At 42.4% G+C, this 26,439-nt stretch overlaps 1 protein-coding gene and 1 pseudogene across 2 annotated transcripts in view; both read right to left on the reverse strand.

Annotated features, from left to right (window-relative positions):
* Nucleotides 1–13,091, reverse strand: part of GK5 (glycerol kinase 5) — a 74,267-nt gene extending 61,176 nt beyond the window's left edge. For both annotated transcript variants that reach the window (XM_032630260.1, XM_032630259.1), the window contains exons 1-3: nt 12,852–13,091; nt 6,862–6,955; nt 5,043–5,118 (exon numbers count right to left, since the gene is read on the reverse strand). In XM_032630260.1, the coding sequence (XP_032486151.1) occupies nt 5,043–5,118; nt 6,862–6,955; nt 12,852–13,013 (332 nt within the window). In that variant the 5' untranslated portion in view covers nt 13,014–13,091. The remainder of the gene's footprint in view (nt 1–5,042; nt 5,119–6,861; nt 6,956–12,851) is intronic.
* On the reverse strand, nt 2,615–3,450 carry LOC116752972 (annotated as a pseudogene).
* Nucleotides 13,092–26,439: the final 13,348 nt, after the last annotated feature.

Here is a 26,439-nt window from a genome sequence, read left to right on the forward strand (position 1 = left end):
TAATATTTGCTTTATATATTGGGTGCATAAATGTATTGGGTGCATATATGTTAACAAGTCTAATATCCTCTTCTTGGATTGACCCCTTTATCATTATTTAATGTCCTAAATTGTCTTTTGTTATAGATTTTGTTTTAAAGTCTATTTTATCTGATATGAATACCACTACCCCAGCTTTTCATTTCCATTTGCATGAAATATCTTTTTTAATCCCTTCATTGTCAATGGGTGTGTCTTTAGCTCTGAAGTGAGTGTCTTGTAAGCAGCATATACATGGATCTTGGTTTTTTAATCTAATCAGCTACCCTATGTCTTCTGATTGGAGCATTTAGTCTATTTTACATTAGAAGTGATGATCAATAGGTATGTATCTATTGCCATTTTGTTACTTGTTTTCTGGTTGTTTTTGTATTTCTTTGTTCTTTTCTTCTTTTAATCTCTTCTCTTTGGGTTTGACAACTTTTTAAGTATTATGTTTGGGTTCCTTTCTCTTTGCTTTTTGTGTATCTACTGTAGGTTTTTGATTTGCAGCTACCATGAGGTTCATATCTATAAATATATCTACTTGTTTTAGAATGACAGTCATTTAAGTTCAAACACATTCTAAAAGCCCTACTTTTTTTTACTAAACCCCCCCACCAACATTTTATGTTTTGGTGTCATAGTTTACATTTTTATGAATATCCCTTAACTGTTTATTGAAGTTATAGTTGATTAATGGTTGATTTTACAATTTTGTCTTTTAACCTTCATAGTAGCTTACTTAAGTGGTTGATCAACTGCCTTCACAATATATTTACATATATCAGTGAGATTTTTTTCCTTCAAATAAATACTTTCTTATTTCTTAGCACTAGGGGTGTGGGTCCCGATTAGATCATTTCTCCTTCCTTCCTACCAGACTCCACTTTCCTTAATAAACTTGGTTGTAGAAGAGCCATTCTGCTAGTCTTCAGGCTGTTCTCAGAGAGAGCTGTTCTATATGTCATTGTAGTCTTGATGTGTTTCTGGGGGAAGGTGAGCTCAGGGTTTACCTACTCCACCATCTTGATCCCACCCAGTCAAATACTGGGAAATTTAAACTTCTTCCTCCTTCCTAACACTGAATTAAAGGCCAAGTGTGCATGAATTCACCCTTATCCTCCACATCCACCACTTTTCTTCCCCACTGCCCCAAGCTCAAGGTGCTCTTTGGAATCTAGGGCTTTGTAACAGAGAAACATTTTACAGCATTTCTGTTGTTATTGTTTTTAAGATAAGAAACACATGTTGAACGCAATATGGGGATAGTGGAAAGAGCATATTCTTTGGGATTAAAAAGACAATTTGGAATCTTGGCTTGATTAATTAACTGAGTGACCTTGAATAAGTTACTTATTTCTCTGATCTTCAGTTTCTTTCTCTGTAAAAATACACTTAACAGCTAAATAACAGGTTTGTTGTAAGGATACTGGAACCTGAAGGAAGTATCACAGGTAATCACTATATGTAGCCATTATGGTATTATTATTGTGTTTAATCCACACATACCTCATATGCTGTAGGTACTTCAGTATTAAATTTGGAGTAGACTGAAAATATAACTCATATTATATAGTCTTGTGTTTTTGAAATTTTTCAGGTTCTCCTGAATCTCTTTAGGTATAAACTAAATTTTCAGATCTTCAATCCATGCTTATTTGAATTTTAATGAAAGCAAGTCTTTTTATTACTATTACTTTATATAAGTTAGGCCCAGCTGACATGCAGCAAGCATTTTTTTTTCCATCATCTTCATTGGAATTGTTTTACAATGGTGCCTTAGTTTCTGTTTTATAACAAAGTGAATCAGCTATACATCTACATATATACCCATATATCCTCCCTCTTGCATCTCCCTCCCACCCTCCCTATCCCACCGTTCTGGGTGGTCACAAAGTACTGAGCTGATCTCCCTGTGCTATGGGGCTGCTTCCCACTAGTTATCTATTTTACATTTGGTAGTGTATATAAGTCCATGCCACTCCCCCACTTGGTCCCAGCTTACCCTTCCCCCTCCCCATGTCCATTCTCTATGTCTGCATCTTTATTCCTGTCCTGCCCCTAGTTTCTTCAGAACATATATTTTTTTAGATTCCATATATATGCGGTAGCATATGGTGTCTGTTTTTCCCTTTTTGACTTACTTCACTCTGTATGACAGACTCTAGGTCCATCCACCTCACTACAAATAACTCAATTTGTTTCTTTTCGTGGCTGAGTAATATTCCATTGTATATATGTGCCACATCTTCTTTATCCATTCATCTGTCGATGGACACTTAGGTGGCTTCCATGTCCTGGCTATTGTAAGTAGAGCTGCAGTGAACATTGTGATACATGACTCTTTTTGAATTATGGTTTTCTCAGGGTATATGCCCAGTAGTGGGATTGCTGGGTCATACGATAGTTCTATTTTTAGTTTTTTAAGGAACCTCCATACTGTTCTCCATAGTGGCTGTATCAATTTACATTCCCACCAACAGTGCAAGAGGGTTCTGTTTTCTCCACCATTTATTGTTTGTTGGTTTTTTGATGATAGCTATTCTGACTGGTGTGAGGTGATACCTCATTGTAGTTTTGATTTGCATTTCTCTAATGATTAGTGATGTTGAGCATCCTTTCATGACTTTGTTGGCAACCTGTATATCTTCTCTTTTTTTTTTTGGATGTCCTAAACTGTTTATTAGGTAAGAATTTTACAAACATTACTTATATTAGCGGTAGCGGTGGAGCTGGAGAGTATTGCGCCTTCTCCAGGCTGCGTGGCGAGAACCACCGATCATGTGGTGGAACTTGTGGCCCTTGCCGAGGCCACAGCTCTTCCTGCCTGCAGGCGTCAGGCCCCGCATCTCCCTGTGCTTGTGGACTGGTTTGGTGATCCACTGGGTGTCAGGGTTTCTTCTGATAGCTCAGCAACAGACTGAAGGCTCCAGGCAAACTTGAGCTGGTTGACACCATGGTGGACGGGCTTGCCGTAGGTGGCGCCCTTTGGGACCGGGCGTTTGTGGCCACCGCAGTGCATGCAAACACGATATATCACATAACCTTGCTTGGCCTTGTAGCCCAGCCTGCGCACCTTGTCAGGCCAGGTGGGGCACAGGGCCTGGTGCAGCACTGAGAGCTGGCGGTACTGCCAGCAGTGCACCCTGAGCAGAAAGCGCATCATGTCTGACTGCTTCTTCCTCCACAGCTCCTGGAAGTACTTGTAAGTGCCCATCTCGGCTCACAGGAGACAGGAGGAGCTCCGAGGTCGCAGGGTCCCTGAGCCTGAATGGTGGAGATGAAAAGAGATCTGCAGCGGATAGGATACTGTATGTCTTCTTTGGAGAAATGTCTATTTAGGTCTTCTGCCCATTTTTGGATTGGGTTGTTTGTTTGTTTTTTGATATTTACCTGCATGAGCTGCTTGTAAATTTTGGAGATTAATTCTTTGTCTTCGTTTGCAAATATTTTCTCCCATTCTGAAGGTTGTCTTTTTGCCTTGTTTATAGTTTCTTTTGCTGTACAAAAGCTTTTAAGCTTCATTAGATCCCATTTGTTTATTTTTGTTTTTATTTCCATTTCTCTAGGAGGTGGGTCAAAAAGGATCTTGCTGTGATTTATGTCACAGAGTGTTCTGCCTTATAATTATAGTGTCTGGCCTTACATTTAGGTCTTTAATCCATTTTGAGTTCATTTTTGCTGCCACCAGGGAAGCCCTAATTTCATTCTTTTACATATAGCTGTCCAGTTTTCCCAGCACCACTTTTTGAAGAGGCTGTCTTTTCTCCACTGTATATTCTTGCCTCCTTTATTAAAAATAAGGTGACCAGGGCTTCCCTGGTGGCGCAGTGGTTGAGAGTCCACCTGCCGATTCAGGGGACATGGGTTCGTGCCCCCGTCTGGGAAGATCCCACATGCCACGGAGTGGCTAGGCCCATGAGCCATGGCCGCTGAGCCTGCGTGTCCGGAGCCTGTGCTCCACAACAGGAGAGGCCACAACAGTGAGGGGCCCGCGTACCACAAAAAAATAAATAAATAAAAAATAAGGTGACCATATGTGCGTGGGTTTATCTATGGGCTTTCTATCCTGTTCCATTGATCTATAATTCTGTTTTTGTGCCAGTACCATACTGTCTTGATTACTACAGCTTTGTAGTATAATCTGTAGTCAGGGAGCCTGATTCCTCCAGTTCCGTTTTTCTTTCTCAAGATTGCTTTGGCTTCAGGGTCTTTTGTGTTTCCATATAAATTGTGAAATTTTTTGTTCTAGTTCTGTGAAAAATGCCATTTGTAGTTTGATAGGGATTGCATTGAATCTGTAGATTGCTTTGGGTAGTAGAGTCATTTTCACAATGTTGATTCTTCCAAGCCAAGAACATGGTATATCTCTCCATCTGTTTGTATCATCTTTAATTTCTTTCATCAGTGTCTTATAGTTTTCTGCATACAGGTCTTTTTTTTTCTTAGGTAGGTTTATTCCTAGGTATTTTATTATTTTTTTGCAATGGTAAATGCGAGTGTTTCCTTAATTTCTCTTTCAGGTTTTTCATCATTAGTGTATAGGAATGCAAGAGATTTCTGTGCATTAATTTTGTATCCTGCAACTTTACCAAATTCATTGATTAGCTCTAGTAGTTTTCTGGTAGCGTCTTTAGGATTCTCTATGTATAGTATCATGTCATCTGCAAACATTGACAGCTTTACTTCTTCTTTTCCAATTTGGATTCCTTTTATTTCTTTTTCTTCTCTGATTGCTGTGGCTAAAACTTTCAAAACTATGTTGAATAACAGTGGTGAGAGTGGGCAACATTGTCTTGTTCCTGATCTTAGTGGAAATGGTTTCAGTTTTTCACCATTGAGAACAATGTTGGCAGCGAGCATATTTAATTAAGCCAGAAAGTAGGTCCACCTTCATCCCTCTTAACCAAGCAAAACTGTTCTTACTTCAAAAATTTAAAACTACCCAAACAGGTTTCTCAGCAATGTGTTCACCGTGGTATGAACCCAGCATTAGAGTTCTTATTGCACAATGCACTTACTTGTCCCACGTAATAAAAGTTGCTCTCTGTGTTGAGATGCCAAGACCGACAATTTGATTCATCTCTAGTCCTGCAGCTAAAAATAAAGATAGAAAAGATACATTTAAAAGCCCAGGAAGTTTTTCTTTATAATATTATCATATGAAAAAGAAATCATTTAATATAATCTTTAAGAAAAACAACTGGGCTTAGCATTTTAATAACACAGTTGGAGCTAATAAATAAAGCATTACCAGGATGATTTTCTAGTATTTTTTTACTTAAAGGGAAAAAAGGTTATAATCTAATAATAATAAAATGGCATTTTTGCTTTAAAGATTAGAAAAAAACAAACACTACTTAAAATAAGTCAGATTGTATTTTCTTCTTGATAATACTGATACTAAAAAATTGGATCTTAATTTAAGCAAAGATCAGCCACAGTAGAAGCTAGTTGATGGCAATAAGAGAAAGTCCTCAGGGAAAGTAGTATAAATATTGAAGCACAGATCTTATTTTCCACACAAACAGATGCTAGAATGCAAATAAAAACTTGGATTTTTGGAAGGCTTAAAATATAGCAGCTCAAGTGTTTTCGTGATATTCTTTTTAAAAAGCAATTTATCCCACTGAACAACATAGGGACAACTTCAGTTTGAGCACTGAGGAAGACACATCCCCCCCTTTTTCAGTACGCCTTCCAAAAATATTTAACCTAACCTGATCATAAGTAAATAATCTGACAACCTCCAAATGCAGGACAGTCTATTTAACTCTTCCATACTTTTAAAAACTCTTAGTGTCATGAAGAACATGGTCTAGATTAAAGGAGACTAAACAGACTGACCGCTAAAGGCAATGCCTTATCTCTGGTTGGATTTTGGATTGAAAAAAAAAGTTATTCAAGACTGAGATTAAAAACAAAAAAAGACTGAGATAAGAGGTGAATATTGAGGACCAAGTATTAGAAAATATCACTGGGTTAATGTTAAATTTCCTGTGTGATAACTGCATTGTGTTTCCATTTGAGAATACTCCTTATCTTTGGAGGTAATGATGAAGTATTTAGGGATGACAGGTTATTACATCACAACCAACTCTCACATTGGTCAGCCAAAAAGAAAAATAGTTTGTAGAGGATGGTAATGTAAACACTGTAAAACACATTTGAATCTAGGAGAAAGTACACAGCTGTTCAATGTAGTATTCTCTGAACTCTTTTTTATAGGTTTTGAAATACTTCAAGCCAGAAAGGTGAGAAGGAGAAGCAATTCAGTCAGAAAAATGAAGTAAAAGACCTTTTCGAGTTGACAAGTACTCTTTCGCCATATTCTTAAAGAAGGTAGCACTGCAAATGTTCTTAAAGAGCTAAGATCTCTTACCCTGGCTGTGGCCAGGAGAGCACTTTGCATTAAGAGGCTGCTCAGGAAAAAACAAAACAAAAACTTATTTTACAATAAAGGTAACTCAGTTGTAAACTCCTAAGAGCAGGAACTGTGTGTTGTAACTTTGTTTATAACCCTTTGGTATTTTAAACACAACAGGAAATCAAATCGGCACTAGCTACAACAGGGAACCAAGAGGGAAGGTGAGACTTTAATACTGCAGCTCAAAAAGAGTTAAAGCAGAGGACAGAGCTGCTGTTACCTTTCCTTGACAAAGTGGTTCAGTGTAAACCACAAATGTTCCCCTCCCCAAACTACTGGGAAACTGTGACCCCAATAAAATATTGTATGTATAACTTAGGAAACCCACAAAATTCTACAGACGCCTGAGGAAAACTCTTTATTACACACAAAACATATTTACTGCCTATCTTTACTTCTATAAATCCAAATACCTTTGACAGATTCTTTTATTACAGCAACAAACTGAAGCCAGAGAATATCAGGATCAATTTCAACCCAGCCAGCTTGAGGATAAAGACTTTTTACCTATTTCGGAAAAGAGAAGATTTAGTATAAACAACATTAGATCAAGTCAATAGCATCTGGGTCTTAAGGTTACTGGTTAAAATAATTTAAAACAAGATTTTATTAATTACCTAATTCATTTTTATTGTTAACATGGAAAAAATACATATACAGGGACTTCCCTCATAACTCAGTGGTTAAGAATCCGCCTGCCAATGCAGGGGACATTGGCAGGCGTTCGAGCCCTGGTCCGGGAAAATTCCATATGCTGCAGAGCAACTAAGCCCTTGTGCCACAACTACTGAGCCTGAGCTTTAGAACCCGCAAGCCACAACTACTGAGTCTGCGTGCCACAACTACTGAAGCCTGCGCACCTAGAGCCCATGCTCCGCAACAAGAGAAGCCACCACAATGAGAAGCCCGTGCACTGCAGCGAAGAGTAGCCCCTGCTCACCACAACTAGAGAAAGCCTGTGTGCAGCAACAAAGACTCAATGCAGCCAAAAATAAATAAATTAATTTTTAAAAATACATATATGAAATAAAAAAGGATACACCAAAATAACAGTTTTCTTCAGTTCATAAGTTTACAGAAGGTTTTAGCTTTATTTTATTTTCTAAGTTTACCTTTATTTTTCAGGTTTTCTACAATGAAGATGTGTTGTTTTTGTAATTTAAAAAAAAGTCAAACTTAAAAAAAAACTTTAAATTAGCAAATAAAGTACTGAGTTCTGGTTCAAGCTATGATGGAGTAAGCACACTCCACCCCCTCTTTCCCACTGAATACAGATATAAAACCTGGACAGAATGCATGGAGCAGCTATCTGTGGACTGCAAAAAGCATGTGGTGGCAGGCAGACTGGGGAAGAAGATAAGAATTAGAATACCACTGAACTGGTGGTGAGTTTCCCAGTTTTCTTCTGGTACCCCCTGGCCTGGACTCAAGGCAGCCTGAAAACCAGAAGTGGGTATCAGGGTGCAGTGAAAACACCTGTAGAGTTTTTCTAACACTCAGAGGGAATGCGAGATATCCCTCACTTTTGTTTTTTATCCCCCCACACCTGCCTCCATACTTTTATATCCTGGCTATCCCATTGTGGTGGCTGCAGCAGTAACCACAAGCACCCAAAATACTGAGGGAGGTAAAACTTCCTCTCTAATCAGAGGAGCTGGGGGCCCAAGAGGGTAAGGTGAACCCCCGATGGCTTTTTTCTCTCTGTGTGCTCCTGATGCCTAGCCTCAGATGTGGACACAGGAAGTGTCCAGCAGAATGGGATAATGAAAGCTCCAGCTTCTGGCAAGAGGACCCAAAAGGGGGAGGCTCAGGGAACCAAAAATCCCAGGAAGATCTGAGAGAGAAGAGCTTGGAAAAGCTACTCCAGAAAGTTGTGGATGAATTCCTAGGCTCACCTGGAAGCTGCACGTATATGAATATAATACCAGACAGCATAGCAACGATGTTAAAAGCAGAACTGAAAAAACAGACGACTGCCCAGGTCCCAGACTGACCCCTAGGTGGCACATACTACACAGGGCAGATCCAAATAGTACCTCCAAGATCTTAAAAAGAGAATTAACATTGAAACCAAAGTCCAAGGAAGGCTGGTCAGCATTTGTAGCCTGAACACAGCTGCATTAACTGCCTACTAAAAGAAAAATATCAACATTTGTCATAGACTTTATACAAGACCCAGAGTCTTATAACATGATAATCAAAATGCCCAGGATAGGGCTTCCCTGGTGGCGCAGTGGTTGAGAGTCCGCCTGCCGATGCAGGGGACACGGGTTCGAGCCCCGGTCTGGGAGGATCCCACATGCCACGGAGCAACTAGGCCCGTGAGCCACAACTACTCAGCCTGCGCATCTGGAGCCTGTGCTCCACAACGGGAGAGGCCGCCACAGTGAGAGGCCTGCGCACCGCGATGAAGAGTGGCCCCCGCTTGCCGCAACTGGAGAAAGCCCTCGCACAGAAACGAAGACCCAGCACAGCCAAAAATAAATGTTATTAAAAAAAAAAAAAAATGCCCAGGATATAATCCAAAATTACAAGGTATATTAAGAATCAGAAAAAGCTCACATGGGAAAAGATAATAGATACCAATACCAACATAACACAGAGATCTGATAAAGACTTTAAAGCAGCTCTTATAAAAATGCTTCAAGGGCTTCCCTGGTGGCGCAGTGGTTGAGAGTCCGCCTACCGATGCAGGGGACACGGGTTCGTGCCCCGGTATGGGAAGATCCACATGCCGCGGAGCGGCTGGGCCTGTGAACCATGGCCGCTGAGCCTGCACGTCTGGAGCCTCTGCTCCACAACAGGAGAGGCCACAACAGTGAGAAGCCCGCGTATCGCAAAAAAAAAAAAATGCTCCAAGAAGTAAGGGTGAATTCTTTTGAAACAAGATAGAAAGTCTCAGCAAAGAAATAAAAGACATGAAGAAAAACAAAATTTTGGTAATTCCCTGACAGTCCAGTGGTTTCACTGGACTGTCGCTTTCACTGCCAAGGCCCAGGTTCAATCCCTGGTCAGGGAACTAAGATCCCACAAGCTGAGCGGCATGGCCAAAAAAAAAACAAAAGAAAAAAGAAATTCTTAACAATTTCAGGATTAAAAAAATACAATTATTAGGGGAGTGGGGGAAATGGATACAAACTTTCAGTTATAAGATGAATAAGGTCTAGAGACCTAATGTACACCATGGTGACTAGAGTTAATAATAATGTATTATACACTTGAAATTTGCTAAGACAGTAGTTCTCAAGTGTTCTCAATACCCACACACACAAACACACAAATGGTCACCATGTGAGATGAGTAGCTCATCTGTATACTCATGATGAGTAATTAACATTAATTATGTTATTTAATTAACAATGTATACGTATACCAAAACATCAATTTATATACCTTAAATATATACAACTTTTGGGCTTCCCTGGTGGCACAGTGGTTGAGAGTCCACCTGCCAATGCAGGGGACACGGGTTCGTGCCCCGGTCCGGGAAGATCCCACGTGCCAAGGAGCGGCTGGGCCCGTGAGCCATGGCCGCTGAGCCTGCGCATCCGGAGCCTGTGCTCCGCAACAGGAGAGGCCACAACAGTGAGAGGCCCGCGTACCGCGTGGCCATAATCGCGTCAAGCCTACAAACCAGGGTCCCTGGCACTTCAGGGTCCCTTCCCCCGACTCCACCAACCCGGACAGCTCACCATCCCTAAACATGTCAGAATAGCTTAGAAGACCAAACCGAAATTAGATCAAGAATATAATCAAAGCTAAGAAGAAAACGTGTTTTGTTGATTAAAAACAAAAGACAACAACCAGTGTTTTTCAAGAATGTCCAGAGGGTACACAGTATTGGAGAGTCCACTGTTTTCTTTGGAGAGGCCTTTCCGTCCTGTTCTTCCAACCAAGATGTTATCATCTTTTACGGTTTCTCACAATGGCATGATGTTTCAATGGGGAACATGATGAACCTTCTTCATTTTGAAAAACTAAAAATATCAAATATTCACATGTGGGATTTCTAACTGTGAATACTACTCTAGTATATAATGCCAATATTTAAGAGTTCATAGAAAGATTTTTTTTAAAATACAACTTATAGAAAAAGGCTAAAAATGTGCCTCTGCTATTAAAAAATGAGATAAGAGGTAAAATTAAAGTCTTCTGAGAGACCTAGTACTAGCCTTCTAATGTAAAGTTTCCTGTTTGGGATTTCAATTTTAATTAAAAGACCAACTAAGCCTACTTTGTTCTTATCTCTAAAGGGTGATCTGTTCAGTTCTTCTTTCTCTCCTTTTTAAGCTATTTATTTAGCAATATCAATCAAATCCTATACTAAGACGTTTGGGTTTCTATTATACATTCTTTCCAACATAATTTAGCAGAGGTGTGATTTTCACTTGAGTAAATAAACACAAATTCTGTGTCTAATCCATAGAGTCCCATGAAGCAAACTGATTTCCTAATACTTTGATTAAATGCAATTCAGTTATTTATTCTGTACTCATGAAGTAATAAGCCTGGTGCTAAGAAGCAATGTAGACCCACAAGACCATTCTTCCCAAAGAACTCAAGCCATCTGAAGTAAAGGACCAGTTGTTGTTTGGGTTTTTTTCTGATTTGTAATTCATTGTGAACCAACAATTTTTAAGACACAATTAAAACAACTTTCTAGGAAAAAAGGACATACAAAGTAAAATCCCAAATGTTTTATTATTGAGGTCAACAGACATAAAATGACTCTGCCAAGTTGCTACACAAGTTTCTAAATCTTAGTTTTTCTCTCTCAACCCAGCAGCTGGGAGCCACACTTTCAGAAGCACTGCTGTAAACTCCTATCACAGGTTGAGAGGCACTGCTTTCAACTCCTAATTTAAGACATAGCACTTCATCCTTTGAGGGCAAGGAATTTTTGTATTTTTATTTACTCACATACCTTTCCAGACACCTTCGCCACAGTTTTGAGTCTGACCAAACCATTCTAGTCTAATGCTGCTCACAGCAATCTTGATTCATCTTTGAGATTCTTACCTCATTTCTAAAAAAATAATGATTCCCCCCAAATTATATAGCAACTGTGAAACTTGATCTTCTAACAATTCCTGCACCCCTTCAGTTTCAAACACTTCAACTTCTTTGAAAAAAAAAATCACTGCTTAAAACAAAAGTACTTTGTGTCTAGAATTGTAAGGGAGACTGTGTGTAAAGTATCATCGTGTTCTGATAAAGACTCATAAAAAGATAAGGAGGACATAGTCGCTGAAGGACAGAATCCGCCTTTCAGCTGTCCTTTCAGGTGGGTTTAGGGGTGGGGTGTGTGGGTGGTGGGCAGTGTTCCTGCAGAGGTGAACAGAAGAGGGACTAGGGAGCTGCTCTAGTCCCAGCTCCCTGTCCTGGTCCTGAAACCAGAATGAGGAAGTCCTGAAATCAAACGCTCAAAGCAGTCTTTTGGCTGGACCTGCTCCTGGGCAACCCCTGCGGCTGAAAAACACTTCTAAGGGGGTGGGAAAAAGGGTGGGAACCAAGCAGATGAGGGAGTCCAGTGCTGCTGGGAATGGGTTAGGTAACTAATAGCTCCTGTTCCCCCAACACCGCCAACATAAAAAGATGTTGGTATTGGAAAGAAGAGTAAATAAGAAACATCACATGGAATCAACATTATTTTTGGCATGCTGTCAACTGTGTAGAAATCAACACTTCATTAAAACGAGAACAGAAGAATACCAATCTGTTAGTTGCTTTACTAATAACAACTAATGACTTGATAGGTTTCTCAAACCAGAAAAAAAAAGATACTTTCATGAATTGTCAAAGATGGAAATGAGAAAAGTAATGACAACACAGCCTTCAAAACTTGTCCAATACTTCTCATATCTCTGGGAATCAGTTGCTCAGCACTTTGAGAAGCAGTTAATGATGATAACTGAATTACGAACATAAACTTAAATTCCATCAAGATTTGAAAATCCTAAATGTAAATAAAGACAGGGTTGGACGCCTATCAAGGAAGTACAGGAGAAACCAAGCCAGTCACAAAGCACCCTCTGACTGGATACGCGCAGCCAGCCTGCCCTGCCCTGCCCTGCCCCGGGAGTCACCGCAGTCCCACCCAGGTGAGGCCAGAGAGGCGAATCCTCAGGTGAGCGGAAGCGAGTGAGCGGCCCCAGGTCACAAACCAAGCCCCTGCTGTCTTCAGCCGGGACAGGAAGGGCGCGCAGGTTTCAGCCCTGCCCGGGGAGGGAATGCGAAGACTTAGCGGGTCCCAGCGCGCCGCTCAGGTCGGAGGGCCCGTGGTGCTGCAGGTGGCTGCGTCCAAGCCGCATGAGGAGGTCCCGCCCTCTCGCCCCCACGCGACCCGATCCCGGGTGCCCCGCGCGACCCAGACCCGCTGCCCCGACGCCAGCTCCTCGGTCACCTTCTGAGCACTGGAGCCGCGGATCCGCGCCGCGCGGTCATAGACGTGGCAGCGAATCACCGAGCTGCCCACGTCCAGCCCCAGCACGAAGCCTGCGCGCCGCGGGTCCGGCGCGCTCTGCTCGGGGCGCGTCTGCTCCGCGACTGTGGGCGGCCCTGGCATCCCGACCCCCACGCCTCTCCGCACCTGCCTCCAGCCGAGCGGGCGCGCTCTAAACGCCCGTACCTCAGAGGCTGAGCGTTCCCCGCCGGGCCACCGCCCCCGGCCCGCCCCCTCCGCGAGATCCGGGAAGGCCCCGCCCCCGCTGCGGGCCCCGCCCCGACGCCGTGACGTCACGGCTGCGCAGGAACCCTTTGCAGGAGAGAGCGCGGTCTCGGCGGTAGCGTGGGGGCGCGTGGAGGCGAGCAGGAAGGTGGTGGGTCCCTGAGTCCCGGGTCACCCGTGCCGCCCGATTCTCCAAACACCGGCAGATCTCAGCGTTGCCCTGGCCCGTAATTTTCGTGATTTCCCTCCTAACTCCACGTACCCTGCGGCAGGGCCTGCATTTCTTTCAACCCAATTACGTATTATGAATCTCTATTAAGAAAAATAAAAAGAAAAGAAATTCAAAATTCCGCCGAGGTATTCATTATAAACTGAGGGTTTTCCCCCCAAGACTTCTCTCCTCAGAAAAACCTGGTCAGGTTTGCACATATAATACACGTCAAAAAATACTTGCTAAATGAAATAAACACTCAAATGAGTTGAACATTCTCCAGCCCTCTGGTGGGGAAGAAGGGACAAAGCCAGGGGTGGCTGTTTTTACCATCAAGCTCCACCCAACGACTGGCTTCTCAGGAACATGAAAAGTCCCTCAAGGGCCCTTTACCTTTCACTCCTGCCCAAAAAGCGTGGGCTCTTCCACGCAGGGGACAGAGAAAGGAGGCCTGCGAAATTTCGAGTTTCCTGCAGCTCTGGTCACAGCCTCGAGCCCAGGGGGATTCCCATGGGGTGGTCCTTATAGGCGGGGAGTGCAGAGGCGTTAATTCCTGCTTCAGCCACCTTTCCACCATCCACCACACCAGCACTCCAAAAAAAAAACCAGTGTCTGAAAATATTCAATGTCTTCTTTTTGTAAAATTATGAAAGTAGATGGATATGGTGCTCTTTGTGAAAAAGTTTCTCAGTGCAGAGTGGTATATCAATTAAAAAGTAAGGAAAAAAAAAAGTAAGGGATATTCATTTTGAGCCAAATCGTTCTTTTGAACAATTTGTCATGTTAACCCACTTGCTTTCAGCCCATTTGACCAATGGCCTTTGACCAATGGTTCTTTGGCCATATTACTTGAAACTTGGAACAAGCACCTGGAAGAGTATGGTTTTTGTTTTTGTGTTTAATCTTTGTCTTTGTACCCTGTAACTCTCTAATAGTACTCATTCGTTCCAAATGGCCCTAGGACTGCCTTCACCAGTGGTGACCATTTTGGTGAGTCATATATACTATGTTAATCCCCAGTATTGTAATTTTGAAATAAATGACTAATGAGTCACGTAGTCTGGCCAGAGTTCTCCAGAGAAAGAGAACCAATAGGTTAGAGATTGAGATTTATTTTAAGGAATTGGCTCACATGCTCGTGAGGGCTGGCAAGTCCCAGAAATCTTTAGGGTAGGCTGGAAGTCTAGAAATTCATATAAGAGTTGATGTTACAGTCTGAGTCTACATTCTGCTGGGCAGTAGGCTGGAAACACAGGCAGTGTTCCTATGTTGCAATCTTAAGGAGGATTCTTCTTTGGGAAACCTCGATCTTTGCTCTTAAGGCCTTCAACTGATTGCATGCGGCCCACCAACATTGTGAAGGGTCATTTGCTTTACTCAAGGTCTATTGATTTAAATGTTAATCACATCTAAAAAATATCTCACAGCAGCATCTAGATTGGTGCTTGCCCAAACAACTGGGCACCTTTACAGTGTGCCCACTAGCTTACTCAAGTTGACACATAAAATTAACCATCACAGGTCCCCTTTCACAAGAGAGAAAGCTGTTTTGTATTCCTGATATGAACATTTAGCATATTTCTCAAAGCGATAATTCTTGGGCTTCTTGGGACACCTACAGTAACTTCTTTGTGATTCTTTTATATCCGCATCAAGTGATCTTGAGCATTATCAAAGAATCATAGACTGTGAAAACAGGGAGCTTAGCAACCACGTAGTCTAGTGTTTCTTAATCTGTTTCTGATCTTGAACAACTTTGAGATCCTGATGATGCTATCTTCCCAAGAACATGCTTATATACACAATACTTGGCATGAGGTTGCAGGTGGGTGTGGGATAAACTAAACATGAAGATCTCAGATTAAAAATCCAGAGTGAATTCCCTAACCTGGACAGATTGTTGCCTAGGAGAGGCCTGGGGGAACAAAGGGATACTGTGTTTCCTCCTCCTTCATTGTTCTCTGCTAGCGCCTCTCACCCTGCTCCGCCCTCAGGGAAAGGAGCAAGTGGCTACAGGGCACAGAGCTCAGAAACTCTGAAAGTCCCTTTGCTAGTGGGTCGGTTCATTGTTCTTGATTCAGAGGCCACTGCTGCTCTGAGCCCCATCACCTGATGGCCTTGGTCTGCCTCTGGCTTGCCTGCTGCTTCCCTCAGACTCTGGGCTTGGCCCAGAGGTGGCCACTGAGGATTTCTCCCAGGCTCCTTCCCCACCACTGTCTCTCCTTACCCTTTCTCCTCTGGCAGGCCCAGAATTAAAACTTGCACCAGCCTCCCAGGCTCTTGAGAAACGTGGATGCGGTTACTCAGGGCTGGATCAGAAAGCGTGGGAGGCCAGCATTCCCTGGGACTCCCTGAAGGGAAATGGATGGTGCTTCAAGGCTGAGTGCAGGACCTCACTCGATGCCCTCCTCACTCCAAGGAAACAAATCACTGTCCTTCCCTCCTAGGGTGACCAACTGCACCTATTTGCCAGGGACTGAGAATTTCTTGAAACACAGGACATTCAATGCTAAAACCAGAACAGTCCTCCTCACAACTCAGAGACTCTTGGGGTCCACAGGTGACTTCCTTTGGGATGCTGGCTGCTTCATGTTTAGGTGTCAGACACTGCTTTTAGACAGTGAGCTCCCTGAGGACAGAAACAGGGCATTAGTCATTTTTCCTCCAAGAGGCACAAAGTAACTGCTGAATGACTAAATGAACAAACAAGTTAATGTTTGCAAGTCCTTATCAGACCTTACCTTCTGCCTGACGTGGCCACAGGACACAGAGGGCAGTGAACCCTTCCTAAAGTCTGCTTTCATCTGGGCTTGTCGTCATCTGACCACCGATGCAGCCCTTCTGATGTGGAAGGGAGGTCAGGCTGCCTGCCCTGAACCTGGCGCCTGGAACATCAGGACTGAGCCCCAGATCCCCACGTGAGCGTCAAACCACATCCTTTCTTTTCACCCTTATTTCATGAGCTCAGCTAAACTTGGGCTGGACTCCCTCTTCGGCTTCCTGCTCTGTAGCTCCACTCCTGACTGCATCTGCAGCCCTGGCCTCAACACAGGGGTAGACTTACCATAGTATGTCTTCACGTCCCCCACTTTGCATGGGCTCCTACCGAGGCCCTGAGCAGAGCCCTAGCAAACTGTCCAGCATCCTGTGCTTTATGGCATTTGCAAAAGTGGATTCTTTCTGTATTATTTTCCTAAAGTGGGCCCTCCAAATTGTACAAGCTTCGATTCCCACAGGACCATAATCCTCCCACCAGGAAGGAAAGCGGGCAGGGGAGGGATAAATTGGGAGATTGGGATTGACATATACACACTACTATATATATATAATAGATAACCAATAAGGACCTACTCTATAGCACAGGGAACTCTACTCAGTACTCTATAATGACCTATATGGGAAAAGAATCTTAAAAAAAGGGTGGATATATGTATACGTATAACTGATTCACTTTACTGTACACCTGAAACTAGCACAACATTGTAAATCGACTCTACTCCAATAAAAGTTCAAAAAAACTCAAACACCATAGCCCTCCCCACCTTTCTATAGTCCCCAAAGCCAGGAGGACTTCCTCTCTGGATCCCAGTGTGGTGGTCTGTAATGCCGTCGGCATGCACTCTGAGTAACATAGTCCCCAATTCACCGTTCGGAACCGCCTGAATACTGTCATCAGCTGATGAAGTCTGTCCTCCCTACACAGCTCTGAGTAATCATGGTTATAAGCCCTGGCCTCCTCCATCCGGGCCAACTTAAGATCCAGACCCTGCCCATTTCTCACCATTGTTCTGCTGAGGTCCTTTCCAGAGCCACACCCGCCACACCTGCCCAGGTATTTGCTCATCTCCATGCCCTTCTGAGGCATCCAGTGTCAGAAACATGAGCTGGCTCGTTGCTCCGTGTCTTAACTTCTCCCCTCCTGAAGTGGATTAAGTGACAGGAAATCTTTTCCTTCACTCACCTGTCTGTATACATTGTGGGAGGGGAAGAAGCCTTATGTGGCCAGGTTTCTCATGTTTGTGAACACCCAGAGGCTGGAAAGTTCTGAAGAGAGGCCATGGCTTAAAAGGAGCATCCTAGGGCTTCCCTGGTGGCGCAGTGGTTGAGAGTCCGCCTGCCGATGCAGGGAACATGGGTTCATGCCCTGGTCCGGGAAGATCCCACATGCCGCGGAGCGGCTGGGCCCATGAGCTATGGCCGCTGAGCCTGCGCGTCCGGAGCCTGTGCTCTGCAACGGGAGAGGCCACAACAGTAAGAAGCCCGCGTACTGCAAAACAAAACAAAACAAAACAAAAGCATTCTACCTCCCTCCTCATCCCAATCATCCTGTTTCACTTGTGGTCAGAAGCCTTTATTCAACTAGGGAGATTATAAAGTCTCAAATGAATGAATTCTGTGAGTTAAGATTTAAACCACACTAGAGAATGGCTGAAAACACTTTTGAATTCATGGATACAAATAAAACTTTGTTTTTTGAGGAAAAATTTGGAATTTTTGTAGAAGGCAATTTTAAATCCAAAATAAAGAATGGTACTGTGGAAGAAAATGTAGAAAAGTAACTGTTACTACTTTTGAGGTAAGTTTTCAAAAATAAAGATTTCTGTCTTGGCCTTTTGGCTAAGAATAACACAGAATAAAGAAGGAAACATCTCCTTACATATTGCTTAGCCTCTGTTGGCATTATTTTTTCCCCAGATCCCACAGGATTCTTTTCTTGAAGTCATACTTATTGAGATGCACAGTTTTATGACTTCTGACAAACATATGCAGCCCTGAAACCATCACCACCATCATTAATATAGAAAATATCTCCACCACTCTAAAAAGTCCCTTTTGCACACAGTACTCTGAATCCTTTACTATGAGCATAAAGTGATGTCATCTGCATACGTAACTCAGAACACTTGAATTTAGCAGACTGATCTCAGCAATTTGAGATGCAACCCATACCAAAAAGAAGTTGCCCATTCCAGACTGACTGTAAATGAGCTTGGTCCTCGTGACATGTGGGCCAGATTGTGGACTTGGGGTTTTCACCAAATGACATGCTTGCATAAAGCTAAGTGTAATAGCTTGACACTTCCTGGTTCCTTTATATGTTTTGAGTAAATCCACACTGCTTGAAGTGATTCTAAGCAATGAGAGCATTCAGTTGGCAAGCTTACATTTTATCTTGTCAAGGAAGGAAAAGCCCTGTTTTGAAATACAGTTACTACAGGTTGTATTTCACAAATTGTAGCTCTAGATAGTGTGCCTTAATAATCTCTATTATGCTTTATTAATAAGATAGATCCTTTAACTATAAAGGAGATGAAACTCAGAATAAAATCTAATTAATTCAGAACACAAAGTAAAGAAACTAGAAATAAAGAGCCATAAAAAAAACCAGTAGATTTTGTTAACTGAAAAAGAATTACAGTTGACTCTCATTATTTGCAGTAGTTACTGTTCTATAAAGTTATGGCCAACACAATTGGCAAATACCGAATCATTTCTGCTGGAGGAAATATAGGGTTAGGCTCCTGCAGCCTCTGGTCACATTTCCAACAACTGATCAGTACATAACCTTGTTCAATATGTGTTTCTATTTAAAGACATGTTACTTAATATATATTGTTGATTCATCAACATTGAATCTAGAGCTGACAGCACTATAATTTATGCCTGAATGAAGCTTATCTAACACATGTATTCTCCCTGCAGGGCACATCGTGGCCTTCCTGGGCTTAGAAACACTTGAGAACATTTCGGTACTACGCCGGGGCCATTTTAAACACGAAATCACTAACAAAAACACAAGCATGTGAAAAATGCGGCACTAAATAGACAGTAGAAAGGACATCTGTTTACAGTATGAAGGCTGAAAGAAGGCAGAATGTCATCTTATTTGAGCTCAGCTGAGAATGTGCACATCTCTCTGTCTCTCTGTCTTCGTATTTAGATTTAGCAACATGTAGATCAATTTATTTTCCAAGCATTGCCTTTCATATCTCATTCAATTCCCATCTTTCTAAGCCAGTTTCCTTTCTCTCAGATGACACAAGTAAGTAGTTCTTTTCAGTGAGGATCCTTGGGGATTGAACTTCCCCAGTTTTTGAATATCTACACATATATCTTCACTTTTAAAAGATAGTTTGACATGGTAGAGAATACTAGTTTACAGCTTTTCCTTTTGCACTTTGAAAATATTGTTCCATTGGCTTCTAGCTGTAATTACTAATGAGAAGTCTGCTGCCAGTCTAATTCTCATTCTTTTGTGGGTACGCTTGTCTTTTCTCTCATGTGCCTTTAAGATTTTCTATTCAGATTCAGTGTTCTGGTCTTCACAGGTGTGGTCTTCTTTTTAGTTTATCCTTCAGACTGAAGACCTGGCTCCTCAGTTCTGGAAAATGTACTGCTTTGTACATTTTGCCTCCTCCTAGCCTCCCTAGTTTCTCATATTAGATATTTGATTAAAAAAATGATTTTGACACAGTTTCAGACTTACAGAAAAGTTACAAGATAGCACAAAGAATTGCTATATAGCCTTTACCCAGATTTCCCAAACACTAACAGTTTACCACATTAAGTTTATCTTTTTCTATTTATCTATTTACCTGTATGTTTTTCTGAACCATTTGAAAGTAAGTTGCTGGCATGATGCCCATTTGCTCCAAAATACTTGAGTCAGAACTTCCTAAAAACAAGTATATTCTCTTGTATAATCATCATACACAATCCTGTTAGCTAATCTAGAGTTCTTATTCAGATTTCACTGATGATCACAACAGTGTCTCTTACAGAAAAAGAAAATCCCAGATTGTGTGCTGCATTCAGTGTCATGTTTCTTAGTCTCCTTTCACTTGGCACCATTGCTCAGTCTTTGTCTTTAGTGACAATGACATTTTTGAAAAGTACAGGCTACTCATTTTGTAGAATGTCCCTCGTTTTTTTTTTTTTTTTTTTTTTTGCGGTACGCGGGCCTCTCACTGTTGTGGCTTCTCCCGTTGCGGAGCACAGGCTCCGGATGCGCAGGCTCAGTGGCCATGGCTCACGGGCCCAGCCGCTCCTTGGCACGTGGGATCTTCCCGGACCGGGGCACAAACCTGTGTCCCCTGCATCAGCAGGCGGACTCTCAACCACTGCGCCACCAGGGAAGCCCTAGACTGTCCCTCCTTTTAAGTTTGACTGATGTTTCTTCTTGATTAGATTCAGGTGGTTATGCACTTCGGGCCAGAACAGCACAAAAGCAACGTGCTCTTCTTAGCAGGGCTGGGCCTTGGATGAGGCAAAGGAGGTACCCAGTGCACAAAATTTAAGGAGATATTCATTCTCAGCTAGTACAGGGTAAGCTACAAATGCCTTGCTTGCCTCAACCAAGTACCCGCCCTGCTTCTCAGTACATCATCTTAGGAGGTATGTGGTATCTATTATTTCAGTACGATGTCTGTTGGTCACTTGATTAAGGTGGTGTCAGCCAGATTTCTTCATTGTGCAGATACTATAATTCTTTCTTTCTTTTTTTTTTTTTGTGGTACGCGGGCCTCTCACTGTTGCGGCCTCTCCCGTTGCAGAGCACAGGCTCCGGACGCGCAGGCTCAACGGCCATGGCTCACGGGCCCAGCCTTTCCGCGGCATGTGGGATCCTCCCGGACCGGGGCACGAACCCGCGCCCCCGGCATCGGCAGGCGGACGCTCAACCACTGCGCCACCAGGGAAGCCCTATAATTCTTTTTGTAATTAATAAATGTCTTATAGGGAGCTACTCTGAGACTATGCAAATATCCTATCACTCTTCAAAATTTCACCCAATAATTTTAGCATCTATTGATGATTCTTGCCTTAATCAGTTATTAAGATGGTTGCCAAATTGTGATTTTTCTTCATTCCATCATTCTTTCTACATTTATTGATTGCCTTTTTTTTTTTTGCGGTACGCGGGCCTCTCACTGCTGTGGCCTCTCCCGTTGCGGAGCACAGGCTCCAGATGCGCAGGCTCAGCGGCCATGGCTCAGCGGCCATGGCTCACGGGCCCAGCCGCTCCGCAGCATGCATGTGGGATCTTCCCGGACCGGGGCACAAACCCGTGTCCCCTGCATCGGCAGGCGGACTCTCAACCACTGCGCCACCAGGGAAGCCCGATTGACATTTTTATAACACAACAATTTGGGTTCATCAAACAACCTAAATATGTCACTATGACCTTCCTCTCCCAGATTTAGTACCAATATGTTAAATGAAACAAGTGTGCACCCTGATTCCTGAGCTCAAAAGAGGAGTCCATTCTTTCTTGCCCTGTTTCTCATCTCTAAGGCAGTTCTCCAGAAAAATTTTCCTTTAGGCCAAGGAACCTCTTATTTTCTTAAGAGAGATTTTGGTATAAAGCTTAGTTGCACTCATTTTTCTAGACTAAATAAATTTTATCCTTGTTTACATGTTTTCTGTCCACCTATTTAGCACTTGAAAGAAGTCTATTGGATTGCTTTGGCCTGTTTTTCTACTTTGAGAAATTGTGGTTTCTAACTGGGTTGAATTCAATTAGTATTTACTAGGAGTTAGTTTTCGTGTGTTCCCTGACTCTTGGGTGTTTGCAATTTGGTATGTATGTGAAAAGTTAAATCCCTCAATTGGTCATGTTGGGTATGATTTTCCTGGTTATGATACAGTTTGTCTGATGCAGGCAAAAAAACTACCTAGAATTATAGAGGCCAAGGCCTGTTTTTTGATTAATTTTAATAGTATTAAAATTTATCTTTCTTACTATAGCTTGATGAACTTTTGCCCACATTTAAAATATTATTTTGGAGGATTAATTAGGTTTAATTGAGGAGACTCATCATTTCTCCATTGTATTTAACATCTCCTGTTATGTTCAAGAGTAGTGTTTTTCACCAGTCAGAATGGCCATCATCAAAAAATCTACAAACAATGAATGCTGGAGAGGGTGTGGAGAAAAGGAAACCCTCTTGCACTGTTGGTGGGAATGTAAATTGATACAGCCACTATGGAGAACAGTATGGAGGTTCCTTAAAAAACTAAAAATAGGGGCTTCCCTGGTGGCACAGTGGTTGAGAGTCCGCCTGCTGATGCAGGGGACACGGGTTCGTGCCCCAGTCCGGGAAGATCCCACATGCCGCGGAGCGGCTGGGCCCGTGAGCCATGGCCACTGAGCCTGCGTGTCCGGAGCCTGTGCTCCGCAACGGGAGAGGCCACAGCAGTGAGAGGCCCGTGTACCACAAAAACAAAAACAAACAAACAATCAAACAAAAAAAAAAACTAAAAATAGAACAACCATATGACCCAGCAATCCCACTACTGGGCATATACCCAGAGAAAACCATAATTCAAAAAGAGTCATGTACCACAATGTTCATTGCAGTTCTATTTACAATAGCCAGGTCATGGAAGCAACCTAAATATCCATCGACAGATGAATGGATAAAGAAGATGTGGCACATATATACAGTGGAATATTACTCAGCCATAAAAAGGAACAAAATTGAGTTATGTGTAGTGGTGTGGATGGACCTAGAGTCTGTCATACAGAGTGAAGTAAGTCAGAAAGAGAAAAACAAATACCATATGCTAACACATATATATGGAATCTGAAAAAAATGGTTCTGAAGAACCTAGGGGCAGGACAGGAATAAAGATGCAGATATAGAGAATGGACTTGAGGACACGAGGAGGGGGAAGTGTAAGCTGGGACGAAGTGAGAGAGTGCCATGGACATATATACACTACCAAATGTAAAATAGATAGCTAGTGGGAAGCAGCCGCATAGCACATGGAAATCAGCTCAGTGCTTTGTGACCACCCAGAGGGGTGGGATAGGGAGGGTGGGAGGGAGACGCAAGAGGGAGGAGATATGGGGATATATGTATACATATAGCTGATTCACTTTGTTATAAAGCAGAAATTAACACACTATTGTAAAGCAATTATACTCCAATAAAGTCATTAAAAATAAAAAGAATAGTGCTTTTGCCACCTGTTCTGATAATAGGATAATAAGGTTTGAATTTCAGTTTAATTTAATGCCTTCTAATCAGGATATTCAGTTCTTTTCTGAAAACTAGAATAATGTCATCTGAAAAGTTGATCCTTTTACATAAACAGTGCACATATTTTGTTTAACCGTGTTTTTAAAAATATTGCATGCTGGAATAAGCAAACCTTTATCTTTTATTAAGTTAAAACTACAAACACAGGCATACCTCCTTTTATTGTTTACACTTTGAAGATATTGCATTTTTTACAGATTGAAGGTTTGTGGCAACCCCATATTGAGCATGCATATCAGCACCGTTTTTCCAACAGCATTATTATTTTTTTTTAAAATAAATTTATTTATTTTATTTTTGGCTGCGTTGGGTCTTCGTTGCTGCGCGCAGGCTTCCTCTAGTTGCGGCGAGCAGGGACTACTCTTCCTTGCAGTGCGCAGGCTTCTCATTGCAGTGGCTTACTCTTGTTGCGGAGCACGGGCTCTAGGCGCGCGGGCTTCAGTAGTTGTGGTGCACAGGCTTAGTTGCTCCGCGGCACGTGGGATCTTCCTGGACCAGGGATCAGACCCATGTCCCCTGCATTGGCAGGTGGATTCTAAACCACTGCGCCACCAGGGAAGCCCACAACAGCAGTATTTTTAAATTAAGGTAGGTACATTGCTTTTTTAGATATAATGCAATACTTAAGAGACTATAGTATAGTGTAAACATAACTTGTGTATGCACTGGAAAACCATAAAATTTATGTGACGCACTTTGTTGTGATATTTGCTTTGTTGCGGTGGTTTGGATCCAAAACCGCAATATCTCTGAGGTATGCCTGTATTGAAAATAAGGGGAAATTATTTAGAAAAAAGAAAGTTGCCTTGTGGAGTTAAGATAGATTTCATGCAAAAAGACAAAAAACTCAGTTTAGGAATGGGCAAAGGACTTGAACAGACGTCTCTCAGAAGAGGATATACAGATGGCCAACAAGCACAGAAAATGGTGCTCACTGTCGTCTGTCATTAGGGAAATGCAAATCAAAACCACAGTGAGGGCTTCCCTGGTGGCGCAGTGGTTGAGAGTCCGCCTGCCAATGCAGGCGACACGGGTTCGTGCCCCGGTCCGCGAAGATCCCACATGCCGCGGAGCGGCTGCGCCCGTGAGCCATGGCCGCTGAGCCTGCGCGTCCGGAGCCTGTGCTCCACAATGGGAGAGGCCACAACAGTGAGAGGCCCGCGTACCGCAAAAAAAAAAAAAAAAAAAAACCACAGTGAGATACCACTTCATACCCACTAGACTGGTCATAATAAAAAGGTGGAAAATAATAAGTGTTGGTGAGCATGTAGGGAAGTTGGAATCTTTGTCCATTTCTGGCAGAAATGTAAAATCATGCAGCCACTCAGAGAATGGTTTGGAGATTCCTCAGTACATTACATACCACCCAGCAATTCCACTCTAAAGAATATACTGGGAATATACTTTAAAGAATTGAAAATAGGTGTTCAAATAAAAACTTGTACATGAACGTTTATAGCAGCACTATTCCTAATAGCCAAAAGGTGGAATTCATCCAAATGTCCATTACATGGATGAAGGAATAAACAAAATGTGGTATATCCAGACAATGGAATAGTATTCAGCCACAGCAAAGAATGAAGTAGTGACACATGCTACAACATGGATGAGCCTTGAAAACACTGTAGTCAGTGAAAGAAACCTGACACAAAAGGTTGCTGTACTATAATATTTCACAAGTGCTCTCTTGACCCAATTTGCGTCATGGTGAAAATTCTCATTTCCCCTTTGTGGGCAGTTTGCTAAGCATCCACCCCAACTACTTCCCTCTGGGGCTCTGACACTCCTGGGGTATGTACAAACATTCCCAACTGCCAGAGGCTCCCAGATACCTAACAGGGGTGACCTCTTCTTCCTTAGACCTACATAATTCTTCAAAATTCCCACTTCCCAGGTAGCCCATAAAACCAAGCTCAATCCCACCCTGCTTGTCACACCTGAGCTGCCTCCTACGGTTCCGGCTTCTTGCTGCCCTGTCCCCTGCCAACCCAGTGTGTTCCTGCAAGGAAGCCTTCTCTCATTTGGAGCTGTAAGTAACAACATGTTCTGCCTTTCATCTACCCAGAGTGCCTTTGTGTTGTGTCCTGGCAACCAAAGAGTCTATAGTCATACCTACTATCCTATAATCATAGAACAGCCACATTTTGTAGTATCCAATTTATATGAAATATCCAGAATAGGAAAATCCATAGAGACAAAAATCAGATTTGTGGGTGCTGGGGGCTTGGAGGAAGGAGAAGGGTGAGTGAAAAGTGGGGTTTCCATTTGGGCTGGTGAAAAAGTTCTGCAGCTAGATACAGTGATGAGTGCACAGCATCATACATGTACTTAATACCACTGTGCTGTACACTTTAAAATTGTTAAAGTGGTAAATTTCATCATGTGTATTTTGCCACATTTTAAAAAAACTACAGAAAAACGACAAAAAACAATAAGACAGAGTCTAAGAAAAAAAGAGAGACTGCATGTATATATTTTAAAGTATGTCAATTTCCTGTGAGTGCAAGAAAGCAAAGTCTTAACTTCTCTAAGTGAGGGTACACTTTTTTTCTAAAAACAGACTGATTTTAATGGTATTAATGCGTTTATCAAAGAATAAAGAATACACACCAACAGAATGGCTCATATTAAAGACAAAGGTTGGTGGACATGCGGAATAAGTTGAATTCTCACCCATTGATGGTGAAAGTACGAGTTAGTATGACCACGTCGAAAAAGTCTGACAGTTTCTTATGTAACTAAACATATGCATATCCTATGACCCACAAATTCCATTGCTAGGTATTTACCCAATATAAATGAAAACAAATGTCTAGGACTTCCCTGGTGGCGCAGTGGTTAAGAATCCACCTGCCAATGCAGGGGACATGGGTTCAAGCCCTGGTCCGCGAAGATCCCACATGCCATGGAGCAACTAAGCCCGTGCGCCACAACTACTGAACCTGTGCTCTAGAGCCCAGGCCGTGCTCCACAACAAGAGAAGCCACCGCAATGAGAAGCCCGTGCACCGCAACGAAGACCCAATGCAGCCAAAAATAAATAAATAAATTTATTTTTTAGAAAAAGTACA

Source organism: Phocoena sinus, chromosome 4, assembly GCF_008692025.1.
Source record: "Phocoena sinus isolate mPhoSin1 chromosome 4, mPhoSin1.pri, whole genome shotgun sequence".
Taxonomy (NCBI): domain Eukaryota; kingdom Metazoa; phylum Chordata; class Mammalia; order Artiodactyla; family Phocoenidae; genus Phocoena; species Phocoena sinus.